This window comes from Strongylocentrotus purpuratus, unplaced genomic scaffold, assembly GCF_000002235.5.
Source record: "Strongylocentrotus purpuratus isolate Spur 01 unplaced genomic scaffold, Spur_5.0 spur5_scaffold_15, whole genome shotgun sequence".
NCBI lineage: Eukaryota > Metazoa > Echinodermata > Echinoidea > Camarodonta > Strongylocentrotidae > Strongylocentrotus > Strongylocentrotus purpuratus.
In genome coordinates, this window is record NW_022145600.1 from 16,008,001 (window position 1) to 16,035,838 (window position 27,838).

Below are 27,838 nucleotides of genomic sequence, written 5' to 3' on the forward strand. Positions count from 1 at the left end.
TGTTACGACGGTGTGACGTCGCTTGCAGCTAATATACAGCAAATCATGGAAGGGAAACGGAATTTAGAATCGTCTTCTTATCCTAATTCTCATCTGGTAAGAAATTGTGAAATTTTTATATCCTTTTAATTTAGATTTTGAGGTGTATAATGCATTTTCTTAACGTTACCATTGAATGCGCTTTTTATAGTGTTGTCCCATGTGTTTCATTTCATGTGATGTGCAGTTTGAGACGCACATAACATAACTATGACTGGCGCTTGTTCAGAAACCTATCCAAAATTTGACCCGTAACTCCGGCGTGGAGATACCTTACTACTTGGTACTTGGTTGTTGTTCCTCCAAAAGATTCCTGGTGGAATTTAAACTGGAGGTCGTGGTGGCAGAGAGTGGACTTATTTCGGAAGGAGTGCTACTTTAAACTTTGCTGAGTCAGTCAGATCAGGGACAGGGATACTAAAATATACCCAAAATGAAGTAGACCTAGGCCTAAATATTCATTAAATGTCCAAATAGATTTCTAAAGATCATGAATTAAAAGTTGTTAGAGTAAAGGAGCCGGTAATTGGCCAGCTCCAGTTTTTGGCCGATAGGTTGGATGAAGGTAAAATCCCTCTAAAATACATCGCATAATAGCATAACACATATCCCACACATACCATACCATGCCAGTGTCACTGAAGAACCACATTTGCAATGAAAAATATATCCTAAAATATCACATTTTAGCGATGTAATCGGCGGTCCCGCTACCCGAATCAGAAAAATCGAGTATCTTTCGCATGTCTGTAAAAAATGTGGGTACCATAAAATGAGCTTTATTTCAAGTATTTTTCAGATTTAGAGCCCGATTTTGTGCTAGTCGCAAGCTCAAAAGTATCTCATCGCATGTATTAAATCAATGCAGCCGCACACCGCAACGCACACACGATATCTCTGTCTAATTCAGATTCCAATATCCGATCACCGCAGTACTAGTTTTCGGCCTGGCGAGCTCCGGGGAGCTCCGGTGTGGGATATCTGCTCCGCCCGCTAGTGCTATAGATCAGCGCGGAAACGCACGGCGCGTGCGCGCGCTTCCTATTGACTTTGTACATGCGGCCGAAAACTGGTACGCTATGCCGAAAACTGACTCCGAAACAGTGAAAATTGAAATGAATATTGTCATGGCAATTCGTGATTTTTTTCTGGGATTCTTGTTTTGTTTAAATAATAATAATATTTGCTTCATGATTTGAACAAAAAATGGTAATAAATAGGAAGTTAAGGGTCCAAAAAATAGGATTTTGTCGTAAGTGGCCGAAAACCGGCTCCTTTACTCTATGTTTATTACCTGTTTCGTGTCAATTTTCTTGTTATTCTTGGAGTATTTTTCGGGAAAACAATGATATTGGTACACTTTTTCACAGGTTTCACGGCAAACCGCTGCCCAATACAAGTGCTTACCGATGGTGGGTTGAGGGCGGGCGCACGCCTGTGTGAAGTTATCTACCGTAATGAGGATCCGAGACATTACGGTAGATAACTTCACACAGAGCCAATTGGTGCTAATGTACTTTCGTATCGATTTTTGACCCGTAACTTCGGCGGGGAGATACCCTATCAAAACATACCAAAATCTTTTGGAGTATTTTTCCTAAAAACAAAGACATTATAAATACACTTTCTCTCTGTATGCAAATGAGGCTGAGATCAGTTGAACGTGAAGCGCATGCGCGGGATGGGAGCTTAAATTCCAAGTGAACCGACTGTCTTTACAATCATATCTGAATGTTGATAAAGTTCATTGTTACGATTTCACAATACTTGTTAATTAATTTTTGTTTTCTTTTTCTTTTTCTTTTTCTCTACAGAAACGGAAGCATCATAGTGAGAAAGCTGACTCTGATGATGACAGCTATGTGCCATACGTGCCTCTGAAAGAGAGACGCAAACAGAAGGTAATTTGCACACTTACTCTGTGTATTATTCCATTCATGTAGATGGCTCAGACAAGTGAGACAATGGAAGAAGAAATCAGAATTCATACCTCTATATTTTTTACTCCTTTTGGGAACCCCCTGACCCCCTTAATGAATTAATGAATAAATAAATGAAGATATGAATGAAAATAAATGAAAAATGAAGAAATAAAAGTAACAGTCTTCAACACAAGTTTGATGCCATGTTACTAAAAAACATTCAATTAAAATGATCTATTTTCAAAGGGTATTTTGCTCATGCATTTTAAAGATAAAAATATTTATGGTATTATCTGATTTTGTGGGTTTTTTTTATTGTTTTTCAGCCCTATACGGATGTAATTGGTGTCACTTTCTGAACGGTATTTCATGCCATAGGATCATGCTGTATTTATCAAATTTAATATTAATGAAACAATTATTTTGTTATATTCAATGGTCCTCCTGTATTGAGATACACTTTATGGGATGATATTTGCAAAGCATGTGCCACCTAGTAGGAAATATGTCCCTGTCATCATGAAAAATTGATTATTTTTTTAATTTTTTAATTTTAATGTAGCAGGTGAAGACATAGTCTACAGGTGTATGTCTTAACCTGTTCATCACTATTTAGCAATTGGGGAATTTCACATATATGCGTAATGATCACAGCTTTAGATGACTACCGATAGTAACGTTCAATGTTTTTTCGTGATTGAATAGAAATCTTATGAATTTGTTTTTGTTTCCAATTTTCTACTTCTACTCAGCCAACTCTTTTAAAAATTCAAGGTTTGAGTTCCATTTAAGCTTAGTTCATAATTTCAGAAAGTTTTTGAATATATGGTTCTTTTATTTTGCTTGTGAAGGTTGACAGGATCCAGAAGATTGTGACTCGTAGGGTGGTAGAGCCAAATGAGGATGGAGAGAAACAATACTTAGAAGAGGAGGAGCTGGACACTGGACCCAGGGCCAATGTCAGCCTCCTAGATCAACATTCTGAACTCAAAAAGAAGGCAGAGAGTGAGTTACAACTATAAGTATTTACCTCACTAGAGAAGGTGGTTCTTAATGTTTTTTTTTTTTTTCTTTTGGGGGGGGGGGGGGGGGGGGGCTATGTCGCTATGTCCATCTGGCTTGATATATTTGTATGACAATATCTCAAGAACTACATGTATATGGGGTGAAAATTCAAACTTGATACATCAATTGACATTACCATAGGGAGATGAAGTTATGAGTTTGGGGGGGGGGGGGTGAGATGTCATTAGACTAACAACATGGCCATCGCATCATATACATGTGAAACCTACATTGGTTTCATACTTAATGAGATGCTCATGCTTTTAGTTAAATCATCAATCACCTTTTATTAGGTTCATAGTTGTGTGAAGAGACATGGAAAATAACTATCAATTAATCTGCAGATTTATTTCAATCCCTTTTGCCCTTTCTCCACTCTAATAGTACATACTACTAAATTTGAATGGGGGGGGGGGGGGGATTGGATTGAAAAGTTTAGGTCGGTGTTAAAGTAGACTTTATTGCATAAATTGTTTAACACAATGCTATAATCTGCCTCAAGGCACATAATGGGAGTAATAACTACTATTTTATTATTTTGTAGGTACTAAATCAACGGCACTGGACAAACAGCTGGAAGAAGAACAGAAGATTCTTAATAACATTCAGGAGCAAAGAGCTCTGAAGACTGCAGCAGAATTGGCAAAAGGCATCATATACTCTGAGTCACTTGTTACAGGGTAAGAATCGGCACTAGATGGGATTATTTGCTGCTTTAACAAATTACAAAGGTGTCTAAGAAATTGTCTAAGTTTGATTATTCCATATTGTGGATTTGTTCAAAATTTCAATTGCCGAATGACGCAATTATTTTCGGTTTAGTCCGGTTCAGGAGTGCTATTTTCAGCTTCAGTTCAGAGGCTTGGCTACTGCACTACCTAGCAAACATGTAATAATCTTTAAATGTTTTTGATCATTTGTGTGTGGTTAGATTGCAATTCAGAGTATCTTATCATCATTAGAAAGTGATTGTTAAAGAAAAGATAAATCAAGGTGTGAATTTTGTTGTTATCAGATGGAAACCGCCGAGATGCATAACCGAATTGGGTGAGGCTAGGCATGATAGGGTGCGCAAGAAGCTTCATATACTGGTAGAGGGGCATGACATACCCCCTCCCATCAAGCACTTTAAGGTAGGTGGATGCAGAATGTTTCTTTATGTAGCACCTAAAGAGCTGATATGAGTCCAAGGATGTACGACCATGCTCCTGCAAAAACTGATCCTTCATCAATTTCTTTCACTAACCAAATTCTGAAATCCAACCTATGACCAAAAGCTGTACCTAACTCTCACCCTAACTCAAAACCCTAACCTTCAAATATATCTTAAAAAGCAATCATTGCTGGAGCAAATCTTGGATCACATAGTCCAAAGGTTATATATAATTGTGTTCATGGAGTTCATACATATATTTTTAATTTTTCAAAAACTATTCTTGTAGCTAGAGCTCAATATCTTTCTTTGCAGTATTGATCTGACTCTTCAATAGACCAGTTCGTAGGTAGCACATGGTACAAATATTCACAGATCTTTTGCACATAGAGATGTCCCACCTTGTGCATTTTAGAATCACTGCCAAATTGATGAAGGTGTTTCATGAATAAGTTTTGTTTGCCCTCTTTAGAATAATTCTTCCACTTGTTTATAATAGAATGTACTGTCAGGGCATAAATGAACAGTAATTGCATTACTTTCATGGGCATGTATCCAGTGTTTGTCTTGATGGGTTTTACGATTTTTGTAGAAATTACCTGTATTTGTTCTTGTGCAGATTGTATCTACGAACTGTGGCCTTCCAGTTTTAGTTCTGCAACTTCTGCTTTATCACTCTGTCAGGACAGTAGCAAATGAGGGAACTGTAGTTTATTTTTTGTTCTCTCTGGGGACATGTAAATCCAAGGGATTCTATAATTCAGCTTATTGTTCATTTAATTTCATAAACACTTTATTTATCTATTATTAACTTTTAACTTTTAACTTTGTAATTAAAATTGAAATTAAGTATGAATTAAGCATGAATGAATGAGCATGTCATTAAAGTATCACAGCAATTGGAATAATTGCAAGACAATCAGTGATAAAATGGTCAAATACGATTTCAAGGTGCTTAGTGTGTTGCCATATTTGTTAGATGTTTTGAAAAATAGCTTTTAGTGTTTAGTAAGCCTAGTATCACAAAAATGACATCTGACGGCTAAATCTCATTAAATAATCAATTAAATTTATGTCATTTCACATTTATTATTAGGAGATGAAGTTTCCAAAGAGCATCATTTATGGGCTGAAGAAGAAAGGTATTACTAAGCCCACACCAATCCAGATACAGGGTCTACCTGTGATGTAAGCATACTTTATTCTTTTACAGAAACACAAAGTTTGTTTCACAGTTATGTTTTTGTTATGTTAAAGGTAATCTCAGTCAAAATATGTAGTTCAACATTTATGATTGATATTTTGATGTAATATTAAACCATCAAATTAGATAGTCATTACTTTCAAGTCCTTGCAGTTGATTCAAACAAACAAGATTATCTCATGGGGACGAATTACTTTTGGAACATTTCCTTGCTGTATTATTTTCAGGTATTGTCTAAACAGATTAGCAAAGAGTTTACCTCCTTTCTTATATCCATTTTTTACCAGCAGTCACCTCACACATTCTTGCAGTTGGCATTTATTTTCAGATTAAACTCTCACAGATGATGAATATTAAAGTTCTTCATTCTCTGACTAGTCTACTATATTGTAGTGCTTATGATGCCTCAGTCACTCTAACCTAAACGAGACCGACAACAGACCAAACAAAACATTCCCTGACTATGTACATTGATTGGCCGAGAGTCTGTCAGTTTGGAGTCGGGATGGAGTCAAGTAAGCAGTGTGACTGAGGTGTAAATCTGGTATGGGATGGTATTGGAGGCCTTTTTATGCAACGAAGTAGCCAGAGGCAGTCCGTCCGTACGTCCCGTTCTCATGATCCTGTTATCTCAAGAACCAATTGGTGGATTCCCACCAAACTTGGGTCATGTCTCTATCTTGATGAGCCAATGAACTTATTATATTTTGGGGTCATGAGGTCAAAGATCAAAGGGTCATACATGTATATGAAAAATAGCTTGTAATTACCATATTCTGAGAACCTGTTAATGGATTATAATTAAACTTGAATTTTAAAAATTGCTTCTGTTAAAGATCCATCTAGTTTAGTTCTAATTCAGGTAAAACAACCTTAGACATGTCAGTCTTGAACTAAACCATGTCATTGTTTTGAATTCATGGATGTTATATCTTTTTATTTGACAGACTTGAAGGGCGTGACATGATCGGTATTGCTTTCACTGGTTCTGGGAAGACACTCGTTTTCTCCCTGCCTATCGTCATGTTTGCTCTCGAGCAAGAGAAGAGGATGCCGTTCATCAAAAATGAAGGCCCCTATGGTCTCATCATCTGCCCATCGGTAAGCAGTCAAAAGATTCACCATCTTTTCAATCTATGGCTCAGCATCGGAACTGTTCCAATGCAGAAACCTGTACTAAAGGATCCTATACATAAAGGCACCTGCCTTTAAAGACCACTTTTCTTGTTTCCCTTTAATGGTCTTTATATACAGATTCCACTGTAGTTAATTTGATATGAACACTCACTCAACTCATCACGCCTGCACTAGGAACATTATACTTCCAATACAAGTTACCCCCATTATTCTGTTATCAAATCTACTTGGCAATTGATGAGACACAAAATGACAAAATACTGTGGACTTGCCCACCAGTTGTACATCCATTAATGTCTAGTTCTGCTTGTTCTTTTGATTGTGTACACAGCGTGAGTTAGCTCGTCAGACCCATGATGGTATTATGCACTTTATCAAGTGTTTGGAAGCAGATAACCAACCAACTCTGAGGAGCATGCTGTGCATTGGAGGTGTGTCTGTTAAAGAACAGATGGATGCAGTTAGATCGTAAGTCAATCATCTTTAATCTCAATCGGGGGAGGGGGGGGGGGGGGCGGGGGGCACTATGATGGCTATTTTGTCTGTAAGGTGTGTGGTAAATTATAGCATGGGAAATCTTACTGTACGGTTTCATGAATTTCTTAAATTACTTTTGAAATATTACATTACTCTCAAAATGATTAGCATATATTTAAGATGTATTATTCATGTAAATTATCAATTTTCAGAGTTAAAACAACCTGTTAACCCATTGCGTTGTGGCTTCCTGGGGGGGGGGGGGGGGTTGGGGTTCTTGCAGATGGTATTAAAGCACAGTTTATAGTTAATGTTCAAAGTTATTCTTTTCAAAGTGAACAAAATTTGGAGGAAACTAAATTGTTTATTTTTATGCCTCCGTTACGAAGTAGCCGGAGGCATTATGTTTTCGGGTTGTCCGTCCGTCCGTACGTCCCGTTCTCGTGATCGCGTTATCTGAAGAACCGATTGATGGATTCCTGCCAAACTTTAATCATGTATGTATCTTGCAGAGCCGATGAACTGATTAGATTTTGGGGTCACGAGGTTAAAGGTCAAAGGTCACAGGGCTCATTATGTATGCAAAAACAGCTCGTGATCGCGTTATCTGAAGAACCGATTGATGGATTCCTGCCAAACTTAGGTCATGTATGTATCTTGCAGAGACGATGAACTGATTAGATTTTGGGGTCACGAGGTCAAAGGTCAAAGGTCACAGGGCTCATTATGTATGCTGAAACAGCTTGTGATCGCGTTATCTCAAGAACCGATTGATGGATTCCTGCCAAACTTAGGTCATGTATGTTATTTGCAGAGCCGATGAACTGATTAAATTTTGGGGTCATGAGGTCTAGGTCAAAGGTCATGCGGCTCATTATGCATGCAAAAATAGCTTGTGATCGCATTATCATTAGAACAGATTGTTGGATTCCTCCCAAACTTAGATCATGTATGTATCTTGCAGAGCCAATGAACTGAGTAGATTCTTGGGTCATGAGGTCAAAGGTCAAAGGTCATGGGCTCATTATGTATGCAAAAATAGCTTGTGAACGCATTCTCATTAGAACTGACAGATGGATTACTATTTAACTCGGAACATCTTGCAGAGCCAATGAACTGAGTAGATGTTAGGGTCATGTGGTCAAAGATCAAAGGGTCATATATGTATATGAGAAATTGCTTGTAATCACGATATTCTGAGAACCTGCTAATGGATTACAATTGAACTTGAATTTGAACAATTTCTTCTGTTTTGGTTTGTAAAATTGCTCTATGACGGAGGCATCATTTCGACTGCGCGCAGTCGAAGTTCCATCTAGTTTCAAATATTTCAAATGTCTACTCCTGTGCCTGTTCAAGCTTGCATAGAAAATGTTAGATAGACAAATTCAAACCCAAGTCTGACTTGAATTTCGTGCATGGGATTATATGTCTTTTTATATTTTCTTCATGTTCCATTATGGTGAACCTATCGAATGTCAGGTAAAGTTTTGTATACATTCTACTTGTACCCATAGGTATTTTTAGGTAGTTGGTTCACTTTAAGGTATGTGTGGAAGATCAGGTTGATACTCTTAACTTAAAGCTAATCTTGAGCTCTGGTACATGTATGGGCATCGTATGTCAAGAGAACATGGCTATAATTCATTCTGGATTGTTTCTCCTGCAGTAGATTGATTTTTTAAACTAGTAAAATAAAAACAAAAGCACAAAAGCTTGCTGGAAATCATCTTCAATGAAAACCACCGCTCTCATTTGCACATAGTGATCTGTGTTAAGCACATGGTGTCGGGCCTACTTACCTTGATTTCCTTATTTTCTACCAAAATCGTTTTGCACATGTCGTTTATTTGTACTTTTGAAAATTCAGTGTAAGTTTTGTTGGATTCTGTCAGAATTATTATTTATCATTACCAGAATTCAAGCTTATCTTCAATGTAAAAAAAAAAAGAATAATACAAAAAAAGAGCTGGACGTTTATATGAAACAGTCCAGCCATTGAGACTCATTATGTTGCTTATTTGATCCAGTGAATGAATGAAATGCTTGTTTGATCATATCTACAGAGGTGTTCATATAGTGGTGGCTACCCCAGGACGGCTGATAGACATGCTCAACAAGAAATGCTTCACGTTATCCGTCTGCCGATATCTCTGTCTGGATGAGGCTGACCGCATGATTGACCTGGGATTTGAAGAAGATATTAGGACGATCCTAACGTATTTCAAGGTATGTTGGAATGAGTTTTACTTGATGAAGGAAAAATAGTCATCATTTAAAAAAATGTGTGTCTTGACATGTGATAACAGAATTAATGAGAATGTGATGAGTGCCTACTGCACTATTAATAGTAAGGCATCTGCACTCATTCACAGTTCATTAGGGAAGAGAGATGAAATGTTGAATTTGATGAGATTCATTATAGAAACTACAAACTGTACTGTATTTTTTAAACACCGAATATAAATAGTGATTCTACTTTTTTCTTACACAAGAAGATGACAGACCACCTAACTTGCAGTTTAATACTAGGGACTGTAGGCATTAAAGATATAAAATAAGTGGATATTAGACAAATGCTAGTATCGAGCCCTGCATATTAAATCATTTATATATATATATATATATATATGATTGATCTAATAGTACTTCAGTTATCATTTCGTCTTTAATTTGTCCATCATATTCTTGTATTTTATTTCTTATCGATACAATTATATTATATTTGTATTCTGAATTGCCCCCATTCCCTGACTGTAGAGCCAGAGACAGACACTCCTCTTCAGTGCTACTATGCCCAAGAAGATCCAGAACTTTGCTAAAAGTGCCCTCGTTCGGCCCGTGACTGTCAATGTAGGACGAGCTGGAGCAGCTAGTCTTGATGTGATCCAGGAGGTGGAGTATGTCAAACAAGAAGCTAAGATGGTCTATCTCTTAGAGTGTCTCCAGAAAGCACCACCTCCGGTATGTTGTCCATACAACTTAGGTCTAAAAAAAAAGATAATAGGAACTTTTAGATTTGCATGGACTGATATGTGTCAAGTCCATTCAAGGCAGTGCATTGAAAGGACGTTGATCGTAGCAATCCAGCTTGTCGTTCGGCAAATCTAAAAGTCCCTGTTATATTGCCCTTTGCGACCAACCCAAAAATTTACGGTCGGCTTTAAAAAAAAGTTTTTCTTTTAAACCGTTTTTTTTAGAAAAATGTATAAATGCATTCAAAACTGAGAAATATCAGCCCAAAGAGGGAGTTAAAAAAAAGAAAAGAAAAGAATTCTGACTGACCGACCTATGTTTGGCACCTAAAGGGCAATACAACATCTTTTTTTTTTAGGCCTTATGATCAGTCAAATCTGCTCACATTTTATGCATACAAAAGTGCTTTTTTATGACCTTTAAGTCTTTCTCAGATTGCCCAGCAAAGCAGCAAATGGTAAATGCAAGGTTGATCCAAAGCACATAGTTATTTTCACATCTAACATTGGACTTCAATTATTTGTTACTAGAGGCTATGTAAGGAAGCATCCATTACCATGAGAATGTACAGGTGTGTTACTAGAGGCTATGTAAGGAAGCATCCATTACCATGAGAATGTACAGGTGTGTTACTAGAGGCTATGTAAGGAAGCATCCATTACCATGAGAATGTACAGGTGTGTTACTAGAGGCTATGTAAGGAAGCATCCATTACCATGAGAATGTACAGGTGTGTACATATGAATCAGATGGCATTCGTAGTGATCTTAAAATTGACCTACATAGTGTATTTCACCACATGTGATGTAGTTTGTAGTTGTGCCTGCCGTTGTGACAGGACCTTATACCTTTTTTTTAAAAACAAAAACTTATCAAAATAAATTGATATGTTGTGTCTTTTTTTTGTAGGTGCTGATCTTTGCTGAGAAGAAAGCTGATGTAGATGATATTCATGAATATCTCCTTCTCAAAGGAGTTGAAGCCGTTGCTATACATGGAGGAAAAGGTACATTCTAAATCCCTTGCTGCCAACCATTCCTAGTATTCTTTTTTATAGGTTCTTACTTGGCCTTTAAACTGATGTAATATAGCCTAGTACATACCTGCGAACCCTTCCGAATAATCTGCAATATTCAGATTTTTAGGACCTGAAAATATTGAGATTTTTCAAAATTTGTTTTATCATGTGCCGCAATTTGAGAGTATTGCGTGTGTTGAATGGCTGCACGATCAAGCAGCGAATTTGTATTCGCTTTTTGGTACAGATTTACCACGTATTGCCAGTTACACTGCCGCTGCAAGTGCGATTTCTTATTTTTGAAGGCATACCGTGCTAAAAATTCCTAATTCTTATTTTCAAATGTTAGCGGTATGTTAGTAGGTTCCTCTAGGTTTCACTGTATTTTTTACTTTGCCATGAGAGATTCCTGAAAGATGATCATGGTTGCTTACTAACAAGCAAATGCTTTCTTAGCAGTCAAAGAAAACAAACAAACTAACCAACTAACCAACCAATAATGGCTACTTCAGTGCCCCTGAAAGAACGAGAGCTAGAACAGTATGTATGGAACAGGTGTCTTTGACAAGATCAATGGATCACATTTCACAAGCTTGAGGACTTGTATGTACATGTCATAGCAAATAATAGTCAATAAGAAAATATACATTTCCTTCTTAGTCATGTCTAAAATGTCAGTAGTGCATAAAAAGCAATTTATTTTCCTATCAAAATATCTTCCTGTTTAATAGAATTTTCATTATCACTTTGTATTTACTAACTGTGTATATTCTATTTAATACCTATTTTCTTGTAGACCAAGAGGAGAGAACCAAATCAATAGAGCAGTTCAGAGCAAGAGAGAAGGATGTGTTGGTTGCTACAGACGTTGCCTCCAAGGGTTTAGACTTTCCTGACATTCAGCATGTCATCAACTATGACATGCCAGAAGACATTGAAAACTATGGTAAGTTGAGTCATTTATCCACTCTTCTGTAAAGCGAGACTGCACTACTTGTAGCTGCTTGCGCCCTCTATACAGCAAAGAATTCCAAAGCGGTACTCGTTGTTCCCCCATGATCTCCCTTTTCTTATGTTCATTGAGAGCTGTTTGGATGAGATAACCACCTGTCAGTGACCATGCAGGTCAATCGAATCCCTTCTGGCCGAACTAGCGCAGAGGGGCTTTAAAGGTATAGCTATTCTGATGGTCTCTTGGCCTTGGAGGACAAAGCCATTAGGGTTGAAAAAGACATGGCTTTACCTTCAGTTATCTTTGTCACATCATCTAAGGGGCCTTAACTTAACAAGCTGTGCTTCAACCAAGGTCTCCTCGCCTTCTTTATTCTACATTGTACTGTTATGATTAAACTCTATTGTATTTTGTTACATGTGATTTCTGGAGGACAAACAAACTTGATACTTGATACTTGATCATGGCCAGCTTTCCAACAGAGCCCCGTATCATGGATGATTGTCAAACGATAACATGACATTTGTTCTTCAACCTACAGAAAGGGAACAACAATCTAGATTTAGATAAGCCCCCTAAATAGCAATAACTTGAGAAGAAATTAGTGCAGCAATAATATTGCTTTTGATAAATGGGTGACTCCACTCTGATTTAATCTGTATGAATCATGTTTTGTGCAGCCAAAGTTTTCACGACAAAGGGCAAAACCCAATCTTTTTTGGCTGAAGTTAAAAAAGTAATGTATGTCCATAGTCTGTTAGTTATTGTGTTCCTGACCTGCTCTTTAATATTAGAGCCTTCTATGTGTGAGAGAAGAACTTTGTTTTCATTTTGTTATACATAGTAAATATAAAACTGCTCCTAAGTTGGCCATTGTTGCTGGCACTGATGATGAATGATTGTCTAAATATCAAATATATATCCTTTGATATACAACAAATAACAATTTAAAATAAAATTATTCATGAACTAGACAAAGATGACAATAACGCTTGTTCAGCACAAGCAGATTCAACTAAAGATGCTTTGTTTATGCCATGTTCCTCTCCTCATTCAGCCAGTAGATAAGAAACTTGTTTACTGGCTGCAACACATTGGTTGCATTGTGACATCCAGATGAGGTGGCCGTGGGAGAGTTTAGTTGAAATATAAAAAAAACTGCGAAGACCATCAAACAAGTTCACTTGTATATATCATAACAACCTGTCATTGATCCATTCTTGGAATTGAGAATCTCTAGAAATACAATCCTGCTTTGATTTATCTTTCATTTCCTGTATTTACAGTATGTAGAAAATTAATAAAATAAAGAGTGGATATTGGCCCGATTAAATTTTAAATCTTCCCACTCAATCCTAAATGAGAATCGTCTTCAGGAACTATTTTTTATATCAATGTTAAGTTGTGTGATGAATTCAGCCCACTCATATGATACACTCCTGTGATACACTTTGTCATTCAAGGTGTTGTTTGACCTTTAGTTTGAGATCAGACATCAATATCAATTTATGAAGCAGTAAACTTTCCCTAAGGCAGCACAAGATTTGATTGATTGTACATGGCTTCTTTAAATCCCATCACTACTGTATTAAGCTGCCCACATATTGATGGTATATTTTATAATTTTTTAGACAAGGACAGATCTGTATTTCTTATGACATTCAATGTTTGTGAATTGTTAAATTGGATATTGTGGAACCGTGTTTTCTAGTCAGATGAATAGTAATAGATTAATTTAATGAACTATGAGTCATGAAAAGCAGTTGAAAATCAGTAATTCTTCCATCTTTTGTGCCCAAGATTGTTGAAATCGGAGCCATCTATATGCAGAGTTTGGCCAACATGGCATACATTCTCTTTGTTTTTGTGCTTTCCCAAGATAGCAGTAGTTGCAATCCTGTGCCCAACATGAACCGAGTTGGCCAAACTCTCTTAAAGTAGATATTCATTGATTTTAAAAACTAACTTTATTTTCATTATTGCAAAGTTGAAACTTTGATTCGACAAGGTTATCAAAATTCAATGTTAGGAAACATTCGAAGTAATGATTATTATAAATTACAAAACGCTTAAATACAGCCCCGGCATAGCACCTGAAGAGATCTCCGAACGCTGCTGAGATGTGTGAGATCACAGTATGGACATGACTTGCACAAGCAGACGATGTCCCATGACATCTCACACATTTTCAGTGCCTGTGTTTTCATCTTCTCTCGAGTTCTTTCTCTTACTTCACTACCGTCAGGCTGAATGTATAATCTATTGCCTCACTCTAAACCCAGCGCATGGTTTTATTTTGATGACAAATGCAGCGATACAAAAATAAAGGAATCTGTTGCTCGGAAACAAAATAAGACGCCATTGTATATTCAGCTGCACACACCGGGGTATGTTCGGCGTTTCAAGAGGGAACAAATGCCGTCCTTAATATCATTCCGGGGGGTTTTCAATCTGAAAGTCTGGTTTCTTTGATTGTTAATTAACCCCTATCCTGTGTATTTACAAGCAAAAGATTTTAGTTATCAGAATCAGGTCATGTCTCCTTTTGAATGGTATGACATGCCATTACATTTACATACACTAAACTCATTATAATTTAAGAAATAATAGCTTTGCACTTATGTTCATTCTCTATGGGATATCGTCTGCTTGGGCAGTGTTGGTCCATATAGTGACGTCATTAAAACATCGTTATTTTTCCGGCGAATCTCTCGTAGATCCAAGCTGCTATGGAGGTGGTTGTATTTGTATTTTTATAAATCACCCGATATGTAGTTGTCCTAAAACTTGTACGATGGCCATCTGTTAGCTTACCAGTTTCTAGTGATACATTAGTTGAAATATTTGTGATCTTCTTTGAATTTCACCTTTAATGGTATTGCTCAACCACTGGCAAGACTGTCCTCTCTTGATTGCCCAGTTGTAGTGCTTGAACTTCAAAAGAAAAAGTGAACTTTCACCAAATCGTCTACTTGATGACCTATTTAATGTCTGTTGGTAATGCACAAAAGGGGTAGTCCACTGTTACATTATCAAGTTGATTTTAATGAACTTGAAGAAAAAGAAGATAAAAAATCAGAGGAGTAGTTAAATACAAAAAAAAAGCTTGTAATAAAAATAAACCCATTCAGTTGTATATATCACTACACAAGTTTGGCAAATATGATTTCCAATTTAAGCTGTTTACCATCTTTAGGAAACAAAAATTAAATAAATGCCCCTTAACACTTCCCATTGCGCTTTGCCTTTTAATAAAAGAAATGGAGACCATCTTGATTTAGTTGCAGACAGTTATTTATGATCATTGATAAGGTATGTTACATGTGATGAAATATGTTATTTTGATATCATCTGAATCACAAACATTTTAAAACATATATGGAATGCTACATGTAGTTAGGCCAGTTAATATTTAGTCATTGAAGTAATTTCATAAACTTTGAATTATTTCAGTGGTAAAATAAATATAATTCAAACAAATTTGCTCTGAGAAAATTTACATAGCTCCTTTTATTCATGGTTAGGAACTGTTGCCATTTCCAAAATTATTACATATATATATAGGTACATGTAACTTAGTTTTATCACCAGTACTGTTGGTTTTAACATAATATTCTTCATATTGTAATACACACTAAAGACTTGCTCAAATATGAAGTGTTTAATAAACCACAGTGCTTTTTTACAACATGTCAATGAATCATGTCACTTGTGCACTACAAAGGTCTTACGCATATTCATCAAGCTTTGTGTTATAAGATACAGACCTGTGAATCGTATTACACGTACATCATCATAAACATTAAAAAACTACTGTGGTTTACTGCATTATACATTGCCTCAAAGATACTATGTCCCTTCTGCAGCCAACATCAAATTCTGTAGAACTTTGCAGGAGTTATGAATATCTCATATACATGTATGTCCTATCTGTAAAATTTAAACGTTAGCAGTGTCCTAATATTCAAATTATGCAAGGAAACCCGTTTACTTGCTAGACTTCACTGTCAGACACTATTGAGTGACTGACTGGCTTTTTTTCTTCTTTGGTAATAACATAAATAAAATGAGCGGTAAAGGGTACATGAGAATTTATATCCCACTTCTTGTAATGGCCAAAATTAAACTGATTGAATCTTTGCGCAGCATAAAACGTATGACCATTCGGAACAATGGTTTGAAAATCAGACTATAACTTACTGGCTCTATAGATTAAGTTTTTTTTGACAACTAATAGTCGTTATTTTCCCACTTTAAGACATTTTCAAGCCCCCCATTTGTTAGGGAAGTTCTAAATTAGTTTTATCTTTCAAATGTCGTTGGAATTTAACCTTTTCATTTTTTGGCCTGCAAATGGGACACAGTACCTTTAAAGGGAAAGTTGAGTTTTGGTGCAAAGGGTGTTGCACAAAATAATTTTTTGTGAGATAACAAAAAACTGAGTTTCGGATTTGAAAGAAAGTACAATTTAAATGACAAAATCATCTTTGTTTAATCAAAATCGGTTCAGAGATGGCTGAAATATCCATAAATATAAAGATTTCTAATATTTGTGGTGCCCCACAAATATTCAATAATTTGGTCCATCCGTTGAAAAATCTAGATAGCGCCTTATACGTTTTATTCCAGCCAATGCTGATGTTGGCATTTGTGTTGGTTATGTATACACACAACCAGCTGGCCCATGTATTGTTATTATTACTGAATTAATTTACTTAATGGTCAACATATTTTTTTGAAATTGATATGATCGTATTGGCTTAATTTCACACATTTTGCGGTCTAAAATTACCTTCAAAGCAATTTTGGGTCCTTAAAGAGCACTATAAATGTCATGAATAAGAATAAGAGCAATAACCAAGCACTTTGAAGGCATTTGCGGTCTGAAACAAGAACTCAACTATTTCTTTAACGAGGCTTAATGGTGCATTTATAGATGTGAGTGTTGCCATGTGTATGTCATAAAGAAAATTGAAAATTCCCTGCATGGTTTTGTAGCTGTTAATATGGATTTGATGTACTCACTCAGGATCATGAACCCTTTACATGTACATGTGTATGTCAAATGTGATACCCTTGACAACAAGGCCTCGTCAGGTATATGAATGTTAGCCAAGAGATGTAAGGAACATCAATGGATTATGTTGTTTGGTAGGCCACCATGCCTATTAATCTCTTGTTTGTTGCCCTAAAGAGAAATCTAATCTTGGTAGCAAACTACTCTAGAGGAAAGCAGAATAATGAGAGACATAGACTGGCGAGAATGAACCCAAAATGTGAAAGTAATTAATTTTTGAAAGTTTAAATCACTATAGGTATGGGCTCATCTAATTGGCTGAATCCGTAATGTCTCTGTGATATAATGGCGGCCAACTTTTCCATTTGTTCCAACATAGAAAAAATGACTAAAATTTGAATTTGTCAAAAGTGTATGACTCAGGAAGGTCTTTTCTCTTTAGAGAACCTATAATATTTATGCTATCCATACTATATTGTGAGTAGTGCCTAAAGGGAGAAGGCACATTATAGGAGAAAAACAGAATTTAATGATATTTTTGTAAACGACTAACAGAAGATTTGAGATTTGCATAGACTTTGGTGATCTTATATTTCAAGCATTCATAACTTACATATTATTGGTCCAATTTGTTTCAAATTTTTGTCTTTTTGTTTATTTTGTTTTTTTGCTTTGATACAAATAAACTTATTGTAAGGGGGCTATTAACTTTCACTATTGTCACAGAAGTCAAATTTCACTGTGGAGAGAGTTGTAAGTTTATATTAGCAAATGATGACTTCTGTTATTGTTCTCATGGTGGCTCTCAAATTATTGAGCTTTGGGCATTGCAAGCAAACAACAATATAAGGCTCCTGAATCTACAAAAATATAGAATATAACAAATATTTAAAAAAAGGGTTGTTAATACATATATACATTCACATGGAATAAGTTTTTAGCAATTATGGAATTTTATATCTATTCTTGGCTTAAATCATGCATATATTCAGGGGGGTGTTTCATAAAGCTGTTCGTAAAGTTACGCATGACTTTATGAATGACTTAAATATGAAAAGCCAAATGGGATGCTCAATTATTATCAACTGCATCAACTAAAGTTGAACTGTGCAGATGTAGATTAACATTCTTACAATAAAGAACATTTTTAATGCAAAGTATATTTGTTTGCCATAATTTAATTGAGGTTATTGGAAATATAGTCACACTTTGTTAAAACATCAGGAAAAACTTTGGGCATCCTATCTGGCACTTCATATACAAGTCGTTCGTAAAGTCATGTGTAACTTTACAACAGCTTTATGAAACACCCCCAATGTGACCTTTTTTCCTCAGACAAATTACTTTCATGATTACATTTCAAGTCTGATACTACTAAAAGGCAACAGTTTCTGGCTTCCTTACCACAAATACATGTATTACAACAAGAGAGGGCACTGTAACAAATTACAGAATAAAAGTAAGTTTTCATTGAAAACTGCTTTGTTGGGCAATGTTGATATTTCATTGGTAAGGAGAGGACATCAGAGTCACTATGCCTTTATATTTTGGATAAAGGCAGCAACCAAAAATATTTCACTTTCTTTTTCCACAGCAAAACATGAAAAGGGAATATATTTGCTGTTTGGAGCCAGAAGGGTGCTGCTAACTCGTACTTTTACACAGAGTTAACACCCTTTTGGCTACAAACAGCTGATGCAAGAACAGAGAAGAGAGAAAAACTATTCAGATCCTCATCATACATGTAGATCTAAACTACCGGTATTGATCACAGCACAGATTGTATAAGTCGGTAGGGAAAATAAACATTTGCTGTAAATGTATACCGGGTAGCCAGGCACCAACTAAAAATCAAAGAAATTCTGACAAGTTGCTTCTTTTTATGGGTCTACCAAAGTAGGTGCACGTGTGATTGAGCTTTTCATTGCCTGGTTGCCGCCTCAAGGGCTTAGTACCCAAATAGGCAACCCCACGTTGACTCCTATTCATGCTTCAAATTTAGTTATCTACATTTAGACCCCCTGGAGAGTTAACAATATCCAGATTTTTAAAAGCAAACTGTATGATATGGTTATGCTCTAGCTAGCACATTTCCCACTCTAATGATATCATGAATAAACTTATAACCACACCTGTAGAAGTGAATGTAAATGCTTGTAGTTGTTACAGTATATATTTATGTTCATCTTTGTTTAATTGTGTTTGGTTGATAGAATCATATGATTGAGTTGTTTCAAATGGGTAATTTACCTCCTGTATAGGGCCTACGATGTATCTTGTGTTAGAGCATTTTGAAAAACAAACAAATTTGACCTACATCCAAACTGGGGTAGGTTTGATAACTCATATTGAATGTAGGTTGATGAAAATGGGGCAAACGACATGCTGAAAAAGGTTTCAAATTAACCAAATCTAGATGGGGTGTAATTTGAGTGTGCAATTTCAATTTGTGAGGTAATATCTTGTTCTACCTTATGCTAAGATATATTTTTACGGCTGGTTACCCATAATTAAGAATGAGAGTCTTAATCCAAGGCGTTGGCTTGCTCTAATCATTGTAGTCCAAGTATCCCAAAATAATGTTCAAGCAGTGATTACAAATGGCTCAAACCCAAAGAATAATAGTAATGGTATGCAGAAAGAAATTGTCCATTTCATTTTTTTTTCATGTGAAGTTACATGAGTGTACTTGTAAACTGTACCCCTGTAGTAAAAGCAATTCATGGGTTGAACATTTAATTTTTGAAATATACACTGTGATTCTGATATTAAGCCAATATAATGAGTTTATCTCATGAAATCTTATTTGCAATACATTTAAGTGGCACAATAAGGATAAATTTCTTTTTTCCTTCATTATTTATAGTTCACAGGATAGGACGTACTGGTCGGTGTGGAAAGACTGGTATAGCTACAACATTCATCAACAAAGCTTGTGGTAAGTCACCTCATTCAGGATTTCATTTCAATATCTTGATCAATACATGCAAAAGTGATAGACAATATGCATCAGAAGAATTCCTACCATGTGGTCACCGTGAGGGCATATAGCAATCACTACCACAAAGGCTTTTGTCATTCTACCAAGTCCCCATTTCTCTCCTGAGTATGGAGTGGCAAATGTAGATTGATGCCTTGCCAAAGGACATAAGTGACGTGTCTGGATTGAACCCTCAACCTTTGCACTTCAAGTCAAGTGCTTAAACCACTCGACTACTACACCTCTATTCAGTCTTGGAGGCATTAATCTATTAAATACTGGATACCGGTATCTGAAACCTGACCAATGATGTTGTCAGCTTTACAACTCGTTGTCAGAATGTCCAAGAAAATGAAACCTTCAGTCTCACAAACTCTGAAGATCTTGTGAACCTGTTGTGGAATGGGAAGTCCCTGTGGTATCTCTCCATGTAGACATGATGATCTTGATCATTACATATACATGTATCAAGCATGTGTGTAGTCTCAGGAGGAAGAAAGAAAACTAGTAATCAGAAACGTAGAAAAAGATAATTATTCCTACAGACAAAATACCAGTAAAGTTAAGGTTACAAAAAGTATGAAACATGACATAAAAAGTTCAAAATGTACCTTCTCTGTAGTTGGAGCAAGAGGAGATATAAAACACATATGTACATGTAATGAGAGTACTTGCTATTCTATGTACACTTATTGCAAGAGATTGCAAGAGAGTTTTTACATCACTTGTCCTTCAAACATATAAATATGCAAGTAGTAATCAAGTGAATGAATGTTATATATTGTGACCAATTGTATATGTGCAATGTAGCTATACTTTTCCATATCTTGTGTATTTACTGGCTTTTTAAATTTAGGATCTTTGTATGATAAGTAGGTTATTATTTGAATTGTTGGGTTGCCCTTGAATTCAAAAGTGATTATTTTCCTTAAGACCAGTGTTAGTGTGGAGCATAAGGGATTATGCATGGAGTTTGCAAACACTTTATAGTTACCAGGAAACTTGGAGTAAATTTCAAAATTTACAGATTGGATATCAATATAAATAAATTAATTGAAACATGTGCATCTGAATGCATTTTGAAAGTATGGGAATTTAATTGCATAAAACACCTACAATATTTCTTAATGTTTGCACCTGTATTCAAGGCTGCCTTTAAAAATAGATTTTAAATGCAATATTGTCTGCTGAAAGTGAAGTGTAGGTTTTTATAAGAAGACCTCCAAAGGAGAAATGACTGTCCTTCAACTAGATAAAGAAGATCATCATTTTCTTTCTCACTGTTTGATTTCCCCTCTCAATGCAGTGCACTGCGTAGTGTTAATGAACTCTTTCTCTCTCCGCGGAGAGTTCGATGAACATGTGAAAGTGTGACGTCCATTGCTGATTGGTTGGTTGATGTGATACCCCCTAAGGGTGTCATCTGTGCGCCTTGCCACCACCTCTATGGGACACTGTGGGAGGGAGACGTTTATAGTGACAAAAATGTGTCCCACTCAATGAAATTATTGAACAGGTGTAATGGATAGGGGACCGAAGTTGTCATGGGAGAATATGTCCCTTACTTGAAGAAAGTGTCCTGCTTATGTATCATATTCACATTTCATATGATACCTATCCAACCTTGAAATTATTTATTATATACTTTTTTGTGTGTGTATGCTAACTAGCATTGAAGATTGTCTGAAAAGTTGATGTAAAATGTACTCCACAAATTAAGTTACTTAATGTTATTGCCAAGAAAGATCACATTTTTATTGATTAAAGGGATAGTAGAGATTTGTTGCAGAGGGCACAATTTTTTGTGAGAAAATGAAAAACTGAGTGTCAAATTTGAAAGAACATACAATTTAAATGACAAAATCATTTTTGTTTGATCTAAATCAGTTCAGAGACAGCTGAAATATACATAAATTTAACCATTTCTAATATTTGTGTACCACCACAAATATTTGATAATTTAGAACCAGACGTTTTATTCTAGCCAATGCCAATGTTGGCTTTTTGTTGTTGGTTATAATGCACAACCAGCCGGCCTGTGTATTGTTATTATTGATTAATTAATTTATTAAGGGTCACCATATTTTATTGAAAGTTGGAGCTGACTTGGTATGATCATATCTTATCTAAATTTCACACATTTTGGGGTCTAAAATTACTTTCATAGCAACGTTAGGTCCTAAAAGGACACTAAAAAATGTCATAAATAAGAATAGGAGCAATAACTGTGTACTTTGTAGGCATTTGTGGTCTCAAACAAGAACTCAACTATCCCTTTAAAAGTTTAAAATCAAATCAAACAGATTATATTAAAGTCTTTTGTTAATTATTTTACAGGGACAAAAAAAAATATTATTGAAATCAGTGATCAAAATCAACCTTAATATTTTGGCCAACCCTGGTTGTTTTAGGTCCCTACATCTCTTGTTTGAATATACATGTATGTAACATTATTGACCTTGGTACTCCTTTGCAAATTTGCAACCAACTGTGTCGGTTTGGTATCAGATGACTGTGTCAGTGAGTCTCACATCAATTAAATAGTTTGTGATGTACATATTGATGTGAGCTTAGCTCATGGGAATGAGATATGATCTGTAAGTACATGAAAGTTCATGCTTCATGCCTGAGGGGAGTTGTAATAGGCATTTCTCCACTAACCACTGCATGGTCGGGAGGTGGTTGCTTAATATTGCCTAGTCAAGAGATATCAATTTTTCAGTAATGGAAGCATGTTAGATAAATTGTGACTTGTGGGAATACACTTTTGCAATCATAGTGCTGATATAGGATTTGCAGAGATACATGTAAGAAATAGATTTGATTTATTTAAAGCATATACATGTATGGACACCCCTATCTTTGAAAAGTCTGCGCAGGAACTGTAAATTGAGTATTGGAACTTGGAAGAAGCATGTATTGAATGTTAATTTATCAATATGTACGAATCAAATATCTCCAATTTCTTTCCTCAACAAAATTTCCTAGTGTCATGTAACAATTTCATATTTCTCTTTTGAGTCCTTCACCTTTTTTTCCTTCTTCATGCTCCTCAATTTGAATGTTGTCCCAGGACGGACTGGGAGGAATTCTTGGGGACAGAAAGTCCCTGACTCATGTTATTTCATGTGACACTTGCAATGAGACGTGCACCAATTAAATGATTTTTGAGATGGATTTCAGCCCGGTTTGAAGTCGGGGTAGAGGAATCCAAGATATTGGGCTGGTAATGGGTGTCATCTTTCTCCTGGTGTGGAGCTATTTTGTGCATTTTGCAATTTTATCCTGCTCTCCTCCTATATCAGGGGGAAGATTCTTATCTTTTTTTGAAAAAGAACATTGAAGGTCCTTTTGAACTTCAAAATTCCATATTGTAGCATGACCCCACTGAGTTTTTGTCCTACTTCTTTTGGGATAAAAGAACTAGGCAACAAGAAGATATTAAACATGATACTTCTCTACAGAAGGAGATAAGGCTAGGTATAGTGATCTTCATATTTTTCCTGTCCTTTTATTCAGGGCTCCGCAATAATTTTTTTTTCTAGGGGTCTGGATTATCATTTTGGGGTTTTGGGTGTATTGAACTTGTGTTACTAATTTACAATTTTGGGGTAAGGAGTGAAGAAGTGAAAACAAAAACTTTTCTTGTATCGCTGATTTTAAACACTGTCTTAAAAAGATCAATGATTAGAATATATGGAACAGTATATGACTATAGATGATAGTTTACTGTGTTGTGATGGCCAGTGCATTTTTTCTTCTTATTCATTATTCAGACGAGTCTGTACTGCGTGATTTGAAGCATCTCTTGATAGAAGCCAAGCAGAAACTCCCACCAGTACTTGAAGCCATCGAGGATGAGAATGAAGAATATATCAACATTGGAGGTAAGAATCCTAATCAAGATGGTTTAATAGTGGTGATGGTAACATATTCATGAAAAGAAAGATGAGGTTAGTGGTGATGGTGAAGGTAGGGTAGCTGGAGCAAAACCATTGAAGGCTCAAGTCAGAGATTACTTTTAAAGATGTTCTTAGCAGCTCAGGTAAGGCCTACAAAAAAGATGTTGTATTGCCCTTTAGGTGCCAAAACATGGGTCGGTCGGACAGAAATTTAAAAACAAACAAACTTTTTTTTCTTCTTTTTTATCTCCCTCTTTAGGCTGATATGATATTTCTCAGTTTTGAATGCTTTTTTTTATTCATTAAACATTTTTGTTGCAAAAATATGTTTAAAAAAAAAAAACTTAAAAAAAACCCCTGACTATAGATTTCAAGATTTTGGAGTCAATAATGGCAATAAAACATTTTTTTTTTAATCCCCTACTCATGATACAACTCAAACAGATTCTAGTAGTGCATGTTTTTACACTCAATGTTCAAGACTCCTTTTTGCAAGAGTTTTTTGGTACTCTCTAATGTGTTGAATTCCAGTAAGTTTTCACACAGAGATGATTTTTATTTTGCTCATCCAAATAATTATTAGCTAGCATTACAAACAGAATGGCCTTTTCTTAAAATGCAGTTCTAGTACTACACTCAAGACTTCCTCTATATTATTTTTAAGGTAAAGGTAGTTATACATGTAACATGCTGTCTGCAGGATATTTGATTCAACAATAATATTTAATGAATGAATTAATTAATTGATAAATAATACAAATAATGATAATAATAATACATTTTATTTATAAAGCACCTTTTCAAGTGAAACAAAGCACATTCAAAAGAAATACTACCAGCCAAACAAAATGCTTGAAGTGCATTCTTTGTATGTGGTCATGTTTATCTGTTAAGGTTATGAAATGAAGAGAGGAGAGAGAGAGAGAGAGAGAGAGAGAGAGAGAGAGAGAGAGAGAGAAAGAGAGAGAGAGAGAGAGAGAGAGAGAGAGATACAAAGAAGAGAGGCAGAGGAAGGGAGAGATATAAATAGAGATAATACATGACAATGTCATAAATTCATCTGACTGACATGCTTCATAAACCCAGGCCCTGCGTCTGTGACAGGGGCTCAAAATGGTTTAAAAGAAATACCAGGTTGAAGAACATTGTTTAGATTTCATGATGAGGCCAATCTTTCTGGGGTAACAGAATTTTTCCTCAGGGCACAAAGCTGCCAAACCTAAAATAGTTATAACCATGGGGCTGCCCAGACAACAGAGAGCATTCATTTATCAATGTGACATAAAGGTCTTTTTTATTCCTCTTGATGCATTTAAGCCGTCATTTATATTCTTACAAATTGAGAGAACTTTACAATTTGTGAGTGATTTGTATACCATATGTCTTTTGATCTAGATTGTGAGAGAGCTACAGAAATCAGTCCGGTTTCCTGGTTTTCATTTATTTTTCCTAACTATCCTCTAATGGATACATATATTGTATATGACAAAATGTAAAACTATATGCTTATGAAAGAAAATCTACACTTCAGAAAATGTAAACAAATCAAACATTTTGTGCAAGTATGTCGAAGCAGTTTTAATTAGAATATATATGTGATTACATCATTATTGTCCAGAACTGATTCATTGCTTAGAGTATATTATTTTGTAAAGCATAAAAGCACTGCCTTGTGACTTCTCCTGCAGTTCAGTGATGAAAGGATTGTTTGAAGAAGGTTCATAATTCATATTAAGAATCAACTTATGTTGTCTCTATAAAGATATGAATAAAAAATTGCTTTAAAAAAAGAAATGGAGCAAAAATCATTCACAAACTGTATAAATAATACAGGGATTGTAAAATACCTGCAATTTCACGACTTCATTTGTATTTTTGATGTTACTTTGATATAATGCAGAGATACATTTTGTATGTATCTTTAAGGAATCGCATGATTACAGGTATGTTGCTCCTGTTTGTACATATGTTTTTCTTTTGGTGATTTAAGATCTTACAAATTTTCCTTTCCTGGCTTTTTAAAGAATTGGCATCACACTTCTGATTGTATCTTAATTTGATTGTTTCTCTTTGCAGATGAGCGTGGTTGTTCATACTGTGGTGGTCTTGGTCACAGGATTACAGAGTGTCCCAAGTTGGAAGCCATGCAGAACAAGGCGGCAAGCAGTATCGGCAGGAGAGACTACCTGGCCCATGGAGCTGCAGATTGGTGAAGAAAAGACATCCAAACAGTCGTACGTTACAGCAGAATCTGTTTGTCCGTTGGTTCTTGTGAATCTCTGTGTAAGGATGATGTACCATTCCAAAAGACTGAATATTTATTATCCATGAGGACTAAAGAGCTGCAGATTGGCAACAAAAGGCTTCTGCTCATCTCGCTCCACCAGAGTCTGTTTGCTTGTTGCATCTAGGTAGTCACAACACTGAACAGTTCATATGAAACAGAGCAGCCAGGACGATCATCAAGAGGCACTTCTTTCTTATGGTACAGCAGATTGGTGAATAAACATACATGGACATCTGCTGTATTTGCTTCAGCAAAATATGTATGCCTGTTACTTTACCTGAACCTGAACCCATGACAAATAGGTATAGCAGGCTTGTAGAGATACAAATCAGTAAGCGATTGGAAATCAACTAGCCGTGAAGCATATGCTCACAGCCAATCAAATACCAGGTTTTTAGTAGCTATTAACAGTTATTGTAACTTATTATTGATAAGCAGTTTTGTGAAACAGAGCCCTGGTCTGTGTGTTCTGCCTTGTCATCCATTTATTGGCAGTACTGGCAGCTTCCTAAATCCTTTGAATCATGGGATGAAAGTTCTGACCTGAAAAATGTATGTAAACATACATATGCATGTATGTAGAGTTTGTACCAATGTGATCTTGTTAAAGTACTAGACTGATTTCTGGATAAATGTGACCTGAAATGTACTCTTTAAACGCTGGTATAAATCAAGACATTGAATTTTCATGGGTTATGTATACAAATAATAATATTCTGCTTTTATATAGCGTTTAATACATCTATGATGTCTCTAAGCGCTTAACAGATATACTATTACCCAGGTCATTGGATTCTATGCTTGCCCGCACACATTGTGTGCGCAATCTCCACTCCATGGGGAGTATTCCAGCCAGGCGCTCAAAACTATTTGACCAACAATGACAGTCGCATCCTACGGGGTACCCATTTAACACCTGGGTGGAGATTAAGTGCAGATTAATATCTTGCCAAAGGATATTAGTGCCGTGTTGTGTTAGTGCCGTGTCTTGATTTGAACCCTTGACCTTGATCATGAAAAGCTTGGTTGGTTAGTGTAGTTTACCCTGTTTAGTCTTCAATGCTTTTTAACTTGTTTTACTTCCAATATTGATTTATTTTTTTAAATATGAAATTTTGTTAATGTATGCCAATTGTTTTAATCACTAAAGTGCATGTGTTCACTAGTAACATTGCACACAGATTTGTGGGCATTCACATTTGAAGTCCTGTTACAAGGTGAATGCTCCTACTCACAGGAAATGTGTACCATACTCTATAAAATCACAGTCAATAAATGATGCATAATGAACTAAGAAACACATCTTGTGTATTTTGTATATGTGAGCCAGTTAATTTGAAATATAAAAATAGACAGTAAAGTTGCTTTGTATTAGAAATGTCATTCCTGGTCATTTAGATTGAGAATACTGTAGAACAAGGTGAACCTAACCCTACCTTTTACATGCTTGAATTATTCGTCTCGACATATCATGTGCTATATTAAGTCAGGATTTACACAAGAGTTGTACTGTTGATAAATCTTTTCTCAAAAGGACACCAGACATATGAACTAGTTTATGCTTCCACTGGGATTGGTGGACAGGAAGATAATTTTCCTTTTGTTTCTATTTGTCCCACCATCTTTATTACTTAAGCATTACATATATCTCTCAAAAAGCAGTTATATAGGGAGACATCTGTGTGGAAAGTATTGACGGATAATTAGGA

General features: G+C 35.8%; 1 protein-coding gene across 1 annotated transcript; it reads left to right on the plus strand.

Annotated features, from left to right (window-relative positions):
- LOC591793 (probable ATP-dependent RNA helicase DDX41) lies at positions 1 to 26,880 on the plus strand. The gene is made up of 15 exons (XM_791344.5): positions 1 to 96; positions 1,854 to 1,940; positions 2,813 to 2,966; positions 3,571 to 3,706; positions 4,042 to 4,159; positions 5,276 to 5,367; positions 6,331 to 6,484; positions 6,852 to 6,988; positions 9,064 to 9,226; positions 9,758 to 9,961; positions 10,883 to 10,979; positions 11,788 to 11,937; positions 19,827 to 19,898; positions 23,717 to 23,827; positions 25,919 to 26,880. The coding sequence occupies exons 1-15, from the start codon at positions 46 to 48 to the stop codon at positions 26,053 to 26,055; spliced, it is 1,863 nt and encodes a 620-aa protein (XP_796437.3). The 5' UTR covers positions 1 to 45; the 3' UTR covers positions 26,056 to 26,880.
- The last annotated feature ends 958 nt before the right edge of the window (positions 26,881 to 27,838 follow it).